Below are 16,801 nucleotides of genomic sequence, written 5' to 3'. Positions count from 1 at the left end.
TGGATTAATTGATGCCGCATCAACATGAGCGACGGTTTCTTCTACCAGCTCTGCATGTACTCAATGCTTGTCCACTGAGCTCTTTCTCCGCTTATCTCGATGAGCAAGACCCCGAGTGCTGGGATGACTGTCCTGGACTTACTCAGATATGTACTTCGAGCCTTTGTGTTTATCTCGATCTCGCTACTGTACTATTATGACTCGCCCCGTTCCCTCCCAGCTGTACACATCCAAGCGTGACCCCTCATGCATGCATCAAAGAGATATTGGTTGGGATCTCCGTTGGCTTCGCGCATGTCAAGTTCTACAGCACTATGGTACAGATCTGGAGGATTTGGGGCTCTTGGTGGAGTATCAGACTGGTAGTGTTGGTGGCGATGACCTGGAATTTAAACATTTTACTTATATTGCTTTAGATGAACGTCTCCACGTCAAGATCTATGACGCAAACGAGCAGGCCTACCAAGTTCCCGAGGTCGTCCTCCCTCGTGTCGACAGCGGCCATGGCCACCGTAAACACTCAGCCCTAAAGTTTGATTATGTAAAAGAGCCTTGTTCTTTTACAGTGTCAAGGGGAGACAAAGTGCTTTTCGACACATCCGCCTCGGGCCTTGTCTTTCAGTCTCAGTATCTGAGACTACGCACTTGGTTACCGGACAAGTCGAATTTGTACGGCCTCGGAGAGCACACGGATTCCCTACGGCTGGAGACAACCAACTGCACTCGTACCTTTTGGAATCGCGATGCCCACACAGTGCCAACACATAGTAATCTCTATGGTAGCCATCCTGTGTACTACGATCACCGCGGTAGCAATGGTACCCATGGCGTTTTCCTCTTGAACTCCAATGGCATGGACGTCAAAATCGACAAAACTCAAGACGGCAAACAGTACCTCGAGTACAATACCCAAGGAGGCGTTTTTGACTTTTACTTCTTCACCGGTTCAACGCCCACGGAAGCAAGTACTGGATATGCCGAGATAGTCGGACTTTCTGCGATGCAGAGCTACTGGGCGCTTGGTGTACGTTCCGGTAACTTTTTGCTAACGATCTAGTAGTTTCATCAATGCAAATATGGATATCGTTATGTGTTTCAAGTGGCCGAGGTGGTCTGCAACTACAGCAAAGCTGGAATCCCCTTGGAAACTATGTGGACTGATATCGACTACATGGAACTGAGAAGGGTGTTTACTCTCGACCCAGAAAGGTTTCCTTTGGAGCGCATGCGCGAACTCGTGGATTACCTCCATGGCCATGATCAAAAGTACACTCTAATGGTGGACCCTGCCGTGAGCACGATTGGTAAGTTCGCCCTAATCCCCTATACGGAACTAGCCCTAACAAGTATATAGACAATCCCGCTTACCGAAGAGGAATCGAGCAAGATATCTTTTTAAAGACCCTGAATGGCGATTTATACACAGGTACTCCATGATATGGCTACCAAGTGACTTTAAAATGGCTTTCATCGCGGTATACTGACTCTTGTTTAGGTGCTTTGTGGCCTGGGGTAACTGTCTACCCTGATTGGTTCCATCCAGATATCGAGGAGTATTGGATTGGAGAATTCAACCATTTCTTCGATGATGATACCGGCGTCGACATTGACGGTTTATGGATTGATATGAACGAGGCCGCGAATTTTTGCCCTTTTCCCTTCTCTGATCCAGAACAGTATGCCATTGATAACGATCTTCCACCTGCACCGCCAGTAGTCAGGCCTAATAACCCACGCCCCATTCCCGGGTTCCCAGACGATTTTCAGCCAAATACCTCAAAGCTACTGAGAAATGGGGCGCACGGTGATAAGATTGGACTGTCAAACCGCAACCTTCTTCATCCGCCGTACGCTATCCAGAATGCTGCAGGGCCACTCAGTATGAACACGATTCAAACTGACATTCTCCACGCGGGGGAAGGCCACGCTGAGTACGATACTGACAATCTTTACGGGACCAGTAGGTGAGAAATATCTGTGACACACAGCTTGTCCTGACCATTTATTAGTGATGAGCTCGGCATCGCGTAACGCAATGCAGCAACGCCGTCCTAATGTTAGACCCCTAGTCATCACTCGCAGCACCGATGCGGGTGCTGGGGCGCATATTGGACACTGGTAAGTTGGGGTTTTTCTTTTTGCGTAAATAAGAGCTTAAGGCTAATAACCCGCAGGCTTGGTGACAATGTGAGTACGTGGGAGCAGTACCGTATCTCCATCGCCCAGGTTGTGGCCTTTGCCTCTATGTTCCAGATCCCCATAGTCGGGGCTGATGTTTGCGGGTTTGCGGGGAATACTACTGAGCAGCTGTGCGCTCGATGGGCAGCTCTTGGAGCCTTTTACACCTTTTACCGCAATCATAATGAGATTACCGGAAACGCTCAAGAGTACTACCTCTGGCCTAGGGTGACAGAGTCAGCCACCAAGGCCATTGAGATTCGGTACAGATTGCTTGGCTACATCTATACTGCCTTCCACAAGCAGTCCTGGACAGGTGAGCCCTTTCTCCAACCGCTCTTCTATATCTATCCCAAGGATGAAAACACCTTTGCGAACCAGCTCCAATTCTTCTATGCGATGCCCTTTTGATCAGCCCCATCACCGAAGAAAACTCCACCTCTGTCGACGCCTACTTCCCAAACGACGTTTTCTTTAACTGGTACACGGGTGTCGCTCTCCACGGCAAGGGCAGAGTAGTTACTCTTAGGGACATTGACATTACCCATATCCCCATCCACATTCGCGGTGGCAGTATCATCCCTGTCCGTTCCTCGGGAGCGATGACAACCACGGAGCTGCGCGAGAAGAGCTTCCAGCTCATCATTGCCCCCGGGTTGGATGGAAAGGGCTTCGGCAGCCTTTACCTCGATGACGGAGACTCTCTCGAGCAGACAGCCACGGTGAATATCGAGTTTGAGTATCGCCGTGGGTTCCTTTATCTCAAGGGTCAATTCCACCCTGATTCTCCTGTTCGTCTGGAGAGCATTACACTCCTCGGTCACGGACCCACTCGGAACAGAAACAGATCATCCCCACGGGCTGGGAGCTCACCGAGCCAACCCAGGTGAAACTGGCTTAGCATGTTCACTCTTGGATCCGATACCTTGGGTCGAGAACATGTCCTACGGTTTAGACTGTATCCCGCTATGCTGTCATATAGATATCCTGTTTTACATACAGAAGGACGCGTATTCGTGGATTTCCCGTCTTCCTCGACGTGACGGTCAAACACTCTAGGAATGCAAGGGATGAGCCACCCGTCAACAAGCACCGTGCCACCAAGGAACAGGAAGTCAAGGATCCCGTCCTGCATCCCTATCTACCCGCCATCTCCCTCTCTCTCTCTCGTTTAATTACCCCCGGCGCACTCAGTAAACGAGATCCAGTGTCCGAGCCGCACCTTACACTCAACTACCTCACCAAAGAAAAACAAACCTCGCTGTCTCAAGCTATCCCGAACACCTCTAGATCAATACCGAAAGAACAGCCAAAATGCGTCTTTCACTCCCAGCCCTCCTCCTAACATCCCTCGCCCTCACAACCCCAACACTCGCCGGAAGACCCTACTTCTGCCCGCTCGCTCTCGACTCAAAGATGATGCAGTACCCGTTCTGCTGCGAGGGCTTTGTCCCCGCGCGTGACTCCAAGCTCTCGATGGAGGGTGTGAATTGTACATAACCCCATTTTTCTTTCGTGTTTGGTCACCCGAAGGGCATGGTGTGATGTTTCGAATTGCTGCTAACAAGTGCGGGTACGATAGGTGTTGATATCCGTGCGAATGATGACTTCACGTGGACATGCCCAAAGGGTGGGGCGCCAAAGTGTTGTTATACTATTGTGAGTGTTCTTCTGTCTGGTCCATAGAAATGGCCAAGATGTGTGCTGATGGCTGTTGGGTACAGGGGAAGGGTGTCATTTGTTCGACCGAGGTTGGAGAGGGAGAGGAGTAAAGGTAGCTTTCTGCTCAAGAAAAGGGTTTTGTTGGCCCCGTTGCCAAGTTGGGGTTTTTTGGGTATATTTGAGAATAGCAGAGTCTAGCCTTTGAGGCTGCAGTCCATCAGTTCCTCCGCGTTTAGTCGAAATACCCTCTCAGCTACAGCCTGCGAGCCACATGCCCGTAGACACATCTCCGTAAAGGGTTTGATGTCGATATCAGAGAACCTTGTATGCGGCCAGTCTGTAGCATACAGCACCCGGTTAGGTGCTTGCTTGAAAAACTCGCGAATCATCATCTCGAGATCTTGATATCCCTTGTCCTTGCTAAGGCGGTATGGGGCGGAGATCTTCACGTATGTCCTCCCAGCCTTGAGTAAGGAAATCAAGGACGAGAATTCTCTCAAGGAATACGGGTCAAAAGCTTCTCCTTGCTCCCGCATCAAATTGCGCAACTCTGGCCCTCCGAAATGATCGATGCAGACTTTGACACCGAGCTGCGGGATTAGTTCCTCTAGTAGAGGAATCACGCTCATGGATGTGTGGACCTGAACCATCCAACCTAGTGGACGGATGACACGAGCTTGTTCAGCTAGTATTTGTCTGAGCTCATCATGAGAGGGAACTTTTCCTGAGGATCTGAAGTTGACGCGTACACCGCGTACTCCAAGAGCATGCCATTCCCTCAATGTCTTGATATTCGCATTGGCCGGATCTATCACCACCACCCCTCGCCCGCGAGAAGGACCAAGGTGCCGTAGGGCGTCGAGAAGACACGAATTATCGTGTCCATAGATAGAAGGCTGAACGAGAACAAGGTTTTCAATCCCAAGCGATGTTTCGAACTCTATGGCGTCGCGAATAGTGTGAGGTGTAGGTTCGTATGCTGCATTTGCAACGACTGGATATCGTGGCTCCACGACGTGCATGTGACTGTCCCAGGATTTATGAGGGAGTTTGCTTCGAAGGGATCCGTAGCTTCTTCCGCTTTTTGTTGTTGGAATGCTTAGATATCCCCTGGGACTCCTGCCAAAGTTGAGTCTAGGCTTGGCCAACCAGACAGACGACGGCCTAAAGAGCAGCGTCGTAGAAAAGCAAGGTCGGGTGGCCATGGTCAGCGGATGGCTGCTGTTTGTGTCTTTGTCTAGCCTTCAAGAGAGCTCTAGCAGACTGGTACCCAGCGCAAGGGACCCAGACGACTCTATCAGCAGTAAACCCATTGGGGTTCCATGGAGGACCCCCGTGTGTAAAGACGGCCAGGATTAAGCCGAGGCTTCGCACGAAAGGACCAATGGATGGTCGCAATGCAGGGTCTTGGACTCCTAAGCATCGGCATCATGAGTCAAGCCTTGATACCGCGTTTGTGCTGCCGGTGGAAGAGAAATTAAGAGTGGAATCGGTGGATGCGGGTGGAGCCGACAGGCAAAAGCTCAACCAAAATCAAGACGTAGCTGTCAATTGATGACGCAGGTATAGATGATATAGGGGAAACCTTTGCAACTCTATCTTCATGTTAACCATCTCATTGCATTGCAATCAATATGAAGTTCTGCTTGGTACGCAGAGGTCAAAAGGCGGACGCCGAGCGTTGCTGAGCTCGGAAGTTGGCCGAGCAGCGACTTCGTGGCCGGAGATCTTCTTCCCAGACGCCATCATCCTGGCCAGGCACCTTTGTTATTACCCCGAATCGCTTGCCGGACCTCTGCATGAATCAAACCTGGCAGACGGAATCTAGCCGAGAGTCCGAGACACCTTTTTTTTTTTTGGACTGCCCCGCTCAGTCGCAATATCCCGCCATGAGGCGCTTGGTGTTGGACAGGTCACGGTGGACCACGCATCCCTTTTTCGCCTTTGTTGTCCTCACCATCGCTTGCGGGAGTATACCCAAAGGTGCCTTTCTTTCCCTTTTAACCCTTGCGAAATACTAATATGTGGTCTCTTCAGGCTACGATGAGGGCGGATACAGCGCTTCGATGCGCCTGGACTCCTTTAGAACCGATTTCAACCTCCTATCTTCGAATTGGACAAACAACATGACCGGATTGGCCAATCGCAGGGCGAACATAGCATCCTTTAATGTTCTGGGAGCGGCCCTAGGAGCTTTGATCTCTCTGGATTTGAACGACCGTCTGGGAAGGTTACGGTCATGGCGGTTAGCTTGCCTTGTCTGGGCGTCTGGCACATTCATCCAAGTGTTTGCTTCCGGCATCTATGGGCTGTTGCTTTTTGCTCGAATATGGGGCGGGCTTGGTGCGGGAGGGTTGACTGTTGTGACACCTCTATATCTGTCTGAGATTGGTTGGTAAAAAGCTATGCTTGAGATGGAGCGCGGCTGACTGATATTGGTCCCAGCACCCGCACGGACGAGAGGTCTGGTTGTCAGTATCTACATGGTTGTCCTGTTGGCAGTGTTGGCTCTAGGTTAATGCTTTTTTCCAACCAAAACCGTCGTCGGGAATGCTAATACTGATAATACAGGCTTCTTCATCAACTACGCCGCCAGCATCCACATGTCCTCAACACCAACGCAATACCGGTTGGTACAATCGATACCACTCATACCTGTCGGGGTCGCCTTCATCGCCTCATTTTCCCTCCCCGAAACTCCTCGCTACCTCATCTCTCAACACCAACCAGACAAAGGCCGACTTGTCCTCGCACGTCTCCGTGGAAAGGACGTTACTTGTGCAGAGATCAAAGACGAATTCAGCGTCTTGACCATGCAAGTACGTCAGAAAGAGGCTGGCAGCACCTCGTCTTCCTCTATACTCTCCAACTGGACCGCACTGAAAGAGACTCAATCAAACCCCAACTACCGCCAGCGATTCTGGCTCCTTATGGCCATGCAGACGATCGGGCAATGGACCGGTGGCAACGGCATAACATATTACGTCTCCAGTATTTTTGAGTCCGCCGGCATTACGGGCAATGCCACTTCCCTCGTATCCTCTGGTGCCTACGGAATTGTCAAGCTTGTTTTCACCATGGCTTTTACATGGGGGTTAATTGACTATCTCGGCCGTCGACGCTGCGCACTCCTAGGCCTGTCCCTCCAACTAGCAGCACACATCTACCTTGCCAGCTACATGGGTGTCTTTCGGCCGTCGGACTCGAATGAACCGGTCAACAAATCCGCTTCCGACGCTGCCATAGCCTCAATCTTCATCTACGCCGTCGGCTGGTCCGTCGGCCTCTGCACCATCCCGTACCTATATGGCACTGAGATTTTCCCCACGCGCATCCGAAACGTCAGTTATGCAGTTAGTATGTCGCTGCACTGGTTCTTCCAGTTTGCTGTTGTGCGAGTCACGCCAAACATGTTTGTCTCGCTGCATGATTGGGGCGCATATCTCTTTTGGGCAGCGGTTTGCTTCGTTGGCCTGATCGTGCTCGGTATTTGGATGCCGGAGACCAAGGGAGTCCCTATTGAGCGGATGGGAGAGCTTTTCGACGGACCCTGGTATTTGCGATGGCGCGCACGTATCAGACAGGTTGAGGTTGAGGATGAGCGTGAGAAACATGGATAAATCCTTTCCGCGCTTATTCTCATGATACAAGTTTATACTCAAATGTTCAAGGAAGAGAAATTTTGCATATGTGCATGATTTAGTCAAACTCGCTATATACCCATTTCAATGCATTTATGTACAATATTATCCCACCTTCTGTCCCAATCTCTACGGCCGTCCAACCCACCCGTACACATCAGGCGTCATATTCGTGGTAATTGGCTCTGCGTACGAAAACGCCTCAAACACCTCTGGCGTAATCTCATAAGCTGCGGGATTATCGAGCGACATCAATTCATCGGGATGTCCGCCAGGATGATGCGGCACGCCTAGTTGGGGAAGACTCGATGGTTGATAAGGATCGAACTCCTGTTCCGGTAAGGGTTGTTGTAGCGGATATAGCGCGGCAGCTGGATTGACGTCCGCGGTCGACATTGAAGATGGCGCCCTGTGGTGCGTAGGTGCATGGTGTGAAATGGATTGAGAAGGGTCTGCGGGTGAGCGACGGGGAGGTGATGGTGGGTGAGATGGTTGAGACGTGGATTGTTGTGGTATGGATAAGACAATCTGATGGTCGACTTGGAGACGGTGAATCTCTTGATATACGAGGGTTAAAGCGGTCGTTATTACTGTGAAGCAAAAGTTAATATAACTGCCCAAAACACGTCGAGGGAGAGAATAACGTACCAGGGCTAGACGCTTTGACTCGCTCTAATGCAAAGATGCAGAATTTTAGCTTGTCAAGCGTCCCTGGCGCAGCGTACTTGAGGGCCTGGATCTCGAGGAGGAAGATGGATGCCGCCGTGTACACGCTGTAAGCGACTGAGAGGACGACGTGATTATCACCAAAGGTGCGACGATACATTCCAAAGATGGAAAGGATAGCCGTTGCAGAAGTGATACAGTGGACTAGATGGCTCTTGTCGTAAGCTTCTCGGCTCCATTTCGAGCATAGGATGGGTCGATGGATGAGGATGTTGAGGGTATGGTAGACACAGCTGTAAAAGTAGATCAGCTAACGGAGGGCATAAGGGTTTGGGTTTAGATTGACGTACTTTAAGGTCACAATGTGACTGGGCGGAGAGTACGGGGGCAGTTCGGTTGGGACGAGCTTCAAGTGCTCTGGTAGTTCATCCCACCATCCAACGAGGTTGCGAGACTGTTCGCGAACACATGTTTGAAATTCCGACTCGGACACTTGGCGGTGGTGGTCGTAGATGTGAATAAGGATTTGGTTGAGAATCTCCATCAAGCCGCACATCTCAACAAAACAAGAGGTGGAGTGGGCCTGGGTTGGTGGATAATGTGTACCCTCTGGGAATACGACCCCGTGGGGAAACCAAGGCTCTAGCTCGGAGGTGTCGTCGAGAATCGTCCTCGGAGGGCAGCCTTGTGAGCTCTGCAGCGTCGGTGACCGACCAAAGTATAAAGACATCATCTTATCCCAAAAATAGCAACTCCAGAATAGACGATTCCGAATCTCAATATCTTCGTCGTTTAGCTGCGCGGAATCCGAGTATTTGCGGCTGTCGATTGTGATTCCCAGGTCGTCTAGCATTCGAAACGCCATCCCGCTATACAGCCAAGCTTGAGTCCTGTTTCCTTGCCCGCACTCGCGGGCACTAAGGAGCAATAATGTTTGGATCGTTGGAATTCCCACATATCCATCTTTGAGCGAGTCGTAAAGGCCTGTCACTGCACGATGGGAGAATACGGCGCCACCTTCATACGACTCTAGAATAGCGCTGATTCTAGGCTCAGCCTTGCACCACCGTACCGAGTGCGATATTATGGCATTGAGCAGTGCATCGGAGTAGTAAGGGCCGTTCAATTTCATGTCGCCTTTGTGAGTATATTAGTCCAATTATACCGGGCAAAATAGCGCAATGACAGGTTACATACGGGTAAATGCAGGCCTGTAGACAAAGTTGAAGAGTGGCTGAATCCAGCACCAGTGTGAATCAAGGAGGTATTGAAACGGCTCCTATTTCAACCAATGGGGTGTTAGTCCAGGATGGGGGGGAGGTATAGCATCGTTGATACGTACAGGCATGGTAGCCATCTGTTCAATTGCTCGCTCCCGCCATGCATTCTTGATAAGCCTTTCTTTGCGCTCTCCTGCTTGCACAGCAAGCTGAGAGCTCGACGCGGCCGGGTTCAGAGCACCGCTCGGAAGTTGAAATAAGCTCGTTGGTCCGTGAAATGATATTCGGCCATCATGTTCAACGTTCAATCCCTCGAAATCTCGTGCTAGATTGAGGTCCTGGCCTGGTTCCTCCTCTTTGCGACTCGAGGGCTTGTGATTTGCATTAGTCTCCGTCGACGCTACAGAGGACGGGGTCCCCTCCGTAGTGTCCAAGGGTTGCTGAGTGCGCAGCTTTGCCAGGGCATCTTCTAGCTCTGCCACCCGCGCCTCTAATTGCTTAGTGTAGGATAGAGTAGGAGCTCTAGAATGGAGGAGGCGTCAGTAAGCGGATAGCAAGGATCGGCCGGCGCCGAAGATTAAATTGCATTGTTTTGCAAGGCTGGCCAACGAGAATGGAGTAAAAAAGGCGAAAAAATTGTATAAGCGAATCAAAGCATGATTTCAAGTGGTTGACTCACAGGCTGTAGACGCATGGAGTCCCGCGTGCTACACAACGCGAACAGGACGGGCTGGCCCCATTGCATTTCACCTAAGCGAGGAGGAAAAAATGCCGGTTAGCCACAGGTCGACATTCGGAGTGCTCTTCGGAATCTATCCGAGCAGACAGCCAGCACAATTCAAAAAAAGGACACGGAAACCCACTTTGCGCTTGCGACAGCCCTCACACGAGAAGGCGCTCTTCCGGGAAGGATTGGGCTTCACTGGCACGTCGGCCATGCCCGAGGAACTGGCTTCTTTGACCATGAAAGGGCCGCTGAGGTCGCCATGAAGACGAAAATCAAGGGAAAAAGGGGAGCGAGGGAGGCAGGGCGCGGGGAACAAGACTCCCTTCTCAATTATAATCGGAGACCCTACTCTCCGAAAACTCGCGAGTCTAAGAAACTCTAGAAAAAAGGCTGCCACGCGAGCCAAATTATGACAGTCCCATCCTCCTCACGATGGGCTCAGCGATAATCGCTGCGGAGCGGGGGAGCAGCTGGAGTCCTGGAACGCCTGGAACTGAAAGAGTGGAGAGCAACGAGAGGCCAACAGCCAAAAGCTTCTTTGACGAGAACAACGGTTGATGAAGATTGGCTGTTTCAAGCAGGTTGAGCCACCAGTGGCGAATCAGCGTCCCCGTGATGGGCCTTGTCTTTGGTCCTCGTTGAGGGGGGGAAAATAGATCTGGCTGTGCAGCTTGTTGAAGCTTCATGGGATCCTTGGTTGGTGGTTGACAAATACTTTTCGTACGTGCTCCGACCTCTCGGCCCGCGTCCGATTGTCGATGGTCTCTTGATTGTTTTACACTCTAAGGCTATTTCTGTTGCACATGGGCCCTAGGAGTCAGGACCCCGAGTTATTAATATTATACAAAGTGCTTCTCCAGTTGCACTAGTAAATCGTGAACCGAGTCGACCGGTATCGGAATTGCGCGCGGATTTTGCAGCGCTTTTTCCCCGACCTGTTCGGCGAGCACGCCCCGTAGCTTCTGGGCATCGCGGTCGGCCTGGCTCTGCATCTGGCCAGTGACATCGATTGTGATGCGCGATTCGGCAAGGTCTTTGGGCCCGAGAATGAAAATGAGGTTGTATTTCATCTGTTTCGCGCGCTGGATCTTCTTGCCCAGCGTTTGACTGCTCGCGTCGACTTCGATCGAGAAGGTAGAGTGCATGGACGATAGAGGTTTGGGAATTCCTTGGTCGGCCGGGTTCTGTTCGAGAGCCTTGAACCCAGAAATTTTTGCTGCTGCTTCATGCGCCTGTTTCACGACAATCTCATCCTGGTTCACAGTCAAGATGATACCCTGCCGCGGTGATAGCCAGAATGGCCAGCGACCTCCGTACTGCTCAATGAGCAATGCGAGAAACCGCTCGAGTGAGCCAAAATTTGCTCGGTGGATCATCACGGGAGTTGCCCTTCCTGGAGTGGCCGGATTGTAGTCTTCTTCTCCCTCTGCAACCTGATACTCTAACCCAAATCGTTGGGGAAGGTTCATGTCCAGCTGGATAGTGGATAGTTGATGATATTTGCCGGCCTGGTCCTGGAGCTGAATGTCAATCTTTGGCCCGTAGAATGCGCCGTCGCCTTGATTGACCGCCCAGTCCCTCCCAGTTTGGTCCAATGCTTCACGCAACTGAGCCTCTGCACTATCCCACAACTCCATGTCACCAATGAAATCCGTTTCGGGTCTTGTCGACAGCACCAGTCGATACGGCCCCAGACCAAATGTTGTCATTACCAAATCAACAAACCCAAGCGCTGATTTGATCTCCCCTTTGATCTGTTGCGGCCGGCAGAAGATGTGGCCGTCGTCTTGATGGAATCGTCGAACCCGAGTAAGCCCGCTTAACGCGCCCGATATCTCATTCCGATGCAGGGGACTAAAGTCGGCGTAACGTATAGGAAGCTCTCGGTAGGAATGGGTTTGCGATTTGAACAGTAAACAGTGTCCCGGGCAGTTCATTGGCTTCAGTCCGTATGACTCGTCCTCTCCGGCTTCGCCATCCGTTTCGCCTGTAGCCCCTCGCCCACGGACCTCGTACATGTCATCTTTGTAATTCTGCCAATGGCCCGAGACCTCCCAGAGCGACTTTTTGTATATCGTCGGCGTCAAGACTTCGCGGAATCCGTATTGAAGGTATTGGGTGCGGAGGAAGGAAATGAGTTTGTTGATGATATGCGTGCCATTGGGGAGAAAAAGCGGCGACCCGGGACTGTATACTGACGTGGTGAAGAGGTCCTGCTCCGTTCCTAATGCGCGATAGTCGGCCGAGGAGGCAGCTTGGTTTTCTGGGGACGGTTTGGGGGGTTGTTGTTGATCAGAGCAGGAGCACGGCCGGGCCGAGGTCGTCGAGAGCCATTGCGTTCTGAGCGGCGCGTAGTGGTAGCGTATGGGTTGCCTGAATGTTATCGACTGCCGTAAGGATTGAGATATTCGACGCATGGTGGTTTGAGAGTAGAATGAAAGCCTCTTCTCCAACAATGTTTGATCTGCGCTTGGAGAGTTTTTCCCGTGATGGCCCAATCGGGATTAGCGTTCCCGTGATGTTTTCCTTCCCCGCCGCCATGGCTTTTCGCTCCTAAATAGATCGACAGAGTATATAAGATTCAAGAGATTGTCTCGTCCGGTGTTTTCTGATTCACTGACATACTCTATCAGATTGCGCCGGTTGATTCTCCAAGCGACTGGCAGTTTGCGTTCATCTTCCTTACTGTGTGCGGGGCAAATAACAAACATTCTTCTCAAGAGTCCTGCAGAGCATCTGGCCCAGATAGAAAGCCTAAAACGAGGGCAAATCGCAATTCTGATGTCCGCATCAGTCCTTGGGGAATCCTGGGTGGTCCCTTCAGTCCAACCCGAAAAAGAAGATGTGGCATCCAGAGACTCGCCTGAGACTCCGAAACAAGTTCGGCGGCCACGTCGAGAAGGTGGTAACAACCATGGGTCGGAATCTGTTACCTCGTCCACCTCGTCCGTATCAGGCCCGGAATTGATCATGCCCTCGATCTATGAGACACCCATTTCCGAGGCATCTTGGGTTGCGCCAAACTTGCGGTCCGAACAGACCAGTCCGCTGGAGTCTTCGCCTTTTGCCGCGCCGGTCAAGGCAAAAGAGACTTTTGCTGATGTACCAAATCAGGACGCTCATTCGACCACGACGTCCAAGGATCAAACACCGACCCGTCTGAGACTCCTCGAAACACCAATCCAAACCATAATCAACATCGTCCTCATCGCGGCAATTGCACACTTACTCGTCCTGCCTGAACTTGTACAACAGTACCAGATCTTGTGCGGCGTCGGCCCAATCCTGACGCTATACCCGTCCAGCTGCATCGCTTATGATCACCAGCGCTTCAGCCCCCACCAGCGTCACCAATCAAAACCCCATACAGCGGTCACAACCTCCCAATCACGCCTCGAATCCCTCTTCAATACTACCCTGCATGAAATTGTCCCGCTCAACGGCTCTCTGAAACAGACAGAGTCACTATTACGCACGGTTGAGCGAGAATTGAAACGCGCCCACCCGGGCACCAAGCATGAACTTGACCTCGAATTCGAGAGCTGTTGGCGCGCCATCCGCATCGCGGGATGGAAATTCGACTCTCTCAAAGTCGACCTCCAATCGGCTGTGGACAGCCTTGTTGCGGCAGGCGATGTGAAGCCAACAACAGATTCCGGCTCCTCCGTCGCGCAAGGTGCCCGGCTATCCACCCAGATGATACGTCGCGAGCAGTACATTGAGCAACTCACATCGCGCATGCGCTCCAAGGCTGATTCGCTTGCTGCGGACCTCGCCACGCTCGACGACCACCTCGAATCGATCGAGAGCATCGTGGATCGGGAGACAAGCCAACCCCACGACCCTCTGGCAGATCAGCTCAAGGGGTCATCTCGCCGGTTTCTAGCATTTGTCGATGCCATTGTACCCCCAAGCGTTAAACTTTTTTCATTCGTGCGTCCGTCGAGTCGAGACTCGGTGGAAACAGAGGACACCTCGGATCACTCAGAGCTCACACTATCACAAATCTTCCGCGAAGCCACAGCGCATCACCGCCCCGTCGCTGATGCAGCAAGAAACCTATCAACGCAGCTGCAACAGTTTCTCCAGAATAAAAAGACCATCCACTATTGAACAGCGAATCACTCGCTCGGCCGGTTATGATGATGATCCATAGAAGATACCCAGGAAAGGGGCAAGTCTCGGCGTTTATAGTTTTGACAAGGCGGTTTCGATTTGGCGTATGAACTCTTTCGAATGAAGTGGACAAGATGCGTATTTAGCACGGAGCGAGCAATTGAATTTGTTTATCTCTTTATCAAGTCATAGTTTAGCGGTATCTTAATCTTAGTGTCTAAGCGTTTTGCTCACATCAAGGAGAGACTCGAAAAATAACTAGCAAAAAGCAAAGGGCCAACTGATTCATAACAGAATACCAAAGGTCATGATGCATAGTAACAGCGTCTCCGTAAGTCAACAGCCACTATTCCGGACCGGACAGACATTCGCTCCCCAAATACATGTAGCATGCCATTCGATAAACAAGAAGATTAAGGGGGCGGGGGATATGTAACAGCCCTAGGACAGTATGTAGATCCACCAATGACAAAAGATGGGGCTACGGCATAGTAATCGCTTCATGTGTAACATCCAATCAATCAATCAATCACAAGAAAGGGGTGCATTTCAGGTTCTAAGCATTGCGTTCCAAAATGGTCAATGGAAAAAAATATGTGCGGAGATTGAATTTACAGCTGCAGCATGGCAGCGATCATGCCCATGAAAGCGAGGAGGCTGCCGGTGGAGGTGGACAGCGTCGAGGCCGCGCCGGTGAAGTCAGGCTCGGGGGCCGACTCATCGGAGGTGGGGGTGGGAGAGCCGGTCTCCTCGGGGGTCTCGGAGCCAGTCTCGGTGGCGGTAGGAGAGGAAGAGTCAGAGCTGGAGGTTGAGGTGGGCTCCTCGCTAGAGGTCGAGGTGGTGGTGGAGGTAGAGGTCTCGGTGGAGGTCTCAGTCTCAGTCTCAGTCTCGGTCTCGGTCTCGGTGGAGGTCGAAGTGCTGGAGGTCGAGGTGGTGGTCTTGGTAGTAGAGGTGGTGGTCTTGGTGGTGGACGACGAATGAGCAGGGGGCTTGGAGTCGTCGACCTGGATGCTGCCCCAGTTGCCAGACTTGTCGGTGTAGGTGTAGCTGGATCCGGGGTAGGTGTTTTCAATGTAGGCGGACTTGACATACATGGTGAAGGGACCAGCGTTGTAGTCGGTCTCACCACCAGCCCATTCAATAGTTCCAGGAGCGTTGTCGGGGTCACCACCGGCCCAGATACCGAGTCTCAGGCGCATGGGGGTCTGGGGGAAGCGGCTTCCGCCCTGCGCATCAGCAAAGGCCAGAGTGCGGACAATAGCACCATCGATGATCCAGCTGATCGCCTCGGGGGACCATTCGATGGTGTAGGTGTGGAAGACCTCCTGGGGAGTAGCCACGGGGTGGAAGCCACCACGGTCATAGCTGGAAGTGTCACCCTTTCCAAAGTAGTTGCTCTGGATTTGAGTGGTGTCGCCTCCAAGAGTTTCCTGTACCACACGAATGCGGTTAGCTTTGGCTGTCGCGTGGATATTTCATGCATATGCGGATAAGAACAAAATGTCTCTGTCACAATGCAATGCACATAAACAAGAACTAGAAAAAAAAGCAAATATAGCACTTACCCAGTCGACTTCATCGAGAACGTCGGATTCCAGAACGATACTGCTGACGATACCAACACCAGGAGCAGCCTTTAGGACAACCTCGGCCTTTCCAAAGAAAAAGAAGAAGTCGGTCTCAATGGTAGGAGAGTCGCCCTTTTTTGCAACGGTGAACTCGGCACCATCAGGACCGAAGTTCAGCTTGCCACTGACATTGATCCAGTCCTTGAGAGCAGATTCACCCTGGGTGAAATCAGCGGTCCAGGTCTTGCTGTTCAGACCTGGGTTGGGGGGGCAGGTCTCTGGTGTAACACGTTAGCTTCTTTGGTACAATAGCACAACCAAGGATGGGATAGGTGTGCATACTCTCCAGTGGACTGCAGTCAGTCCAGGTCTGAGCAACAGTGAGTGGGAGCACTGAGGCCAGTGCAGCGGCGTACTTGAGATACATGATTGCTTGAGCAAATGGCCTCTGACAAGCGAAGGTGGATATGAGCAAAAGGCCAAATGAGGGGGGGGGGGGCAGTCTATTTATGAGACGGGCTTAAAGGTAAGCTTTTGACTGGTGTAATCAAAATGAAGGTCTGCCCCAGGAACGAGCGGAGACTATGAGGGTCTTCAGTCAGACAAAAGCAAAAAAAGAGAGAAGGACAAGAAAAGGTTGCTATGGCAAACGCAAGTGGAGAGATGGAGTGATTATATCCGAGAAGCTTTCAGCCGCGCTGGGGATCAGCTACTATTAATACTCGGGGTAAAAAAGCCTCGTAAGGAACAAAGAGTCAGAGATTGAATGCAAAACACCAACCACCTGTGAGGGCAATTCTCGGGCCGCCAGCCCAGGGCAATCTCGAGTCATATCAACCACGCTACCTCATTGGAGGCGATGTCACTGTGCCCCTGAGTGATCTTGGGATATTGAAAGACACTTCCCTCGGCGGCAACGAGTGGCACCAGCCTGTGCCCGAACGCTGAGAGGCCAGTGGTCACGAAGGCAAGCAATTCGACAATGTGATTGAAGGAAAGATCAGTCAGATGGAGTCCCGACTG

The 16,801-nt window shown here is 51.6% G+C and overlaps 6 protein-coding genes across 6 annotated transcripts; 3 read left to right on the top strand and 3 right to left on the bottom strand.

Annotated features, from left to right (window-relative positions):
* Positions 1–24: 24 nt before the first annotated feature.
* Positions 25–3,779, top strand: agdC (putative alpha-glucosidase; the record flags this gene model as incomplete). Its single annotated transcript, XM_071048486.1, has 10 exons — positions 25–69; positions 311–362; positions 417–1,024; positions 1,061–1,304; positions 1,355–1,426; positions 1,496–1,960; positions 2,010–2,118; positions 2,175–2,494; positions 2,560–2,969; positions 3,161–3,779. 10 exons carry the CDS (start codon positions 25–27, stop codon positions 3,521–3,523), a joined length of 2,688 nt encoding a protein of 895 aa, XP_070903267.1. The 3' UTR covers positions 3,524–3,779.
* Positions 3,780–5,342, bottom strand: BJX68DRAFT_160346 (putative TIM barrel metal-dependent hydrolase). The gene has a single exon (XM_071036849.1). The coding sequence runs from the start codon at positions 5,043–5,045 to the stop codon at positions 4,035–4,037; it is 1,011 nt and encodes a 336-aa protein (XP_070903266.1). The 5' UTR covers positions 5,046–5,342; the 3' UTR covers positions 3,780–4,034.
* A 387-nt stretch (positions 5,343–5,729) lies between these two features.
* On the top strand, positions 5,730–7,460 carry BJX68DRAFT_262653 (putative MFS quinate transporter; the record flags this gene model as incomplete). The annotated part of the gene is made up of 4 exons (XM_071044497.1): positions 5,730–5,823; positions 5,878–6,231; positions 6,286–6,354; positions 6,412–7,460. 4 exons carry the CDS (start codon positions 5,730–5,732, stop codon positions 7,458–7,460), a joined length of 1,566 nt encoding a protein of 521 aa, XP_070903265.1.
* Positions 7,461–7,531: 71 nt separating this feature from the next.
* Positions 7,532–10,069, bottom strand: BJX68DRAFT_227910 (putative C6 transcription factor). The gene is made up of 5 exons (XM_071038768.1): positions 9,490–10,069; positions 9,345–9,426; positions 8,498–9,284; positions 8,130–8,440; positions 7,532–8,071 (listed from the first exon to the last, which is right to left on the bottom strand). Exons 1-5 carry the CDS (start codon positions 9,502–9,504, stop codon positions 7,611–7,613), a joined length of 1,656 nt encoding a protein of 551 aa, XP_070903264.1. The 5' UTR covers positions 9,505–10,069; the 3' UTR covers positions 7,532–7,610.
* A 2,590-nt stretch (positions 10,070–12,659) lies between these two features.
* BJX68DRAFT_160158 (uncharacterized protein) lies at positions 12,660–14,514 on the top strand. The gene has a single exon (XM_071036845.1). The coding sequence runs from the start codon at positions 12,876–12,878 to the stop codon at positions 14,205–14,207; it is 1,332 nt and encodes a 443-aa protein (XP_070903263.1). The 5' UTR covers positions 12,660–12,875; the 3' UTR covers positions 14,208–14,514.
* A 307-nt stretch (positions 14,515–14,821) lies between these two features.
* On the bottom strand, positions 14,822–16,205 carry BJX68DRAFT_262650 (glycoside hydrolase family 16 protein; the record flags this gene model as incomplete). The annotated part of the gene is made up of 3 exons (XM_071044496.1): positions 14,822–15,640; positions 15,776–16,056; positions 16,121–16,205. The coding sequence occupies 3 exons, from the start codon at positions 16,203–16,205 to the stop codon at positions 14,822–14,824; spliced, it is 1,185 nt and encodes a 394-aa protein (XP_070903262.1).
* Between the last annotated feature and the right edge of the window lie 596 nt (positions 16,206–16,801).

This window comes from Aspergillus pseudodeflectus (assembly GCF_044049435.1).
Source record: "Aspergillus pseudodeflectus strain CBS 756.74 chromosome Unknown BJX68scaffold_5, whole genome shotgun sequence".
In the NCBI taxonomy this organism is placed as follows: Eukaryota; Fungi; Ascomycota; class Eurotiomycetes; order Eurotiales; family Aspergillaceae; genus Aspergillus; species Aspergillus pseudodeflectus.
This window is presented reverse-complemented; position numbering and strand designations above follow the sequence as displayed.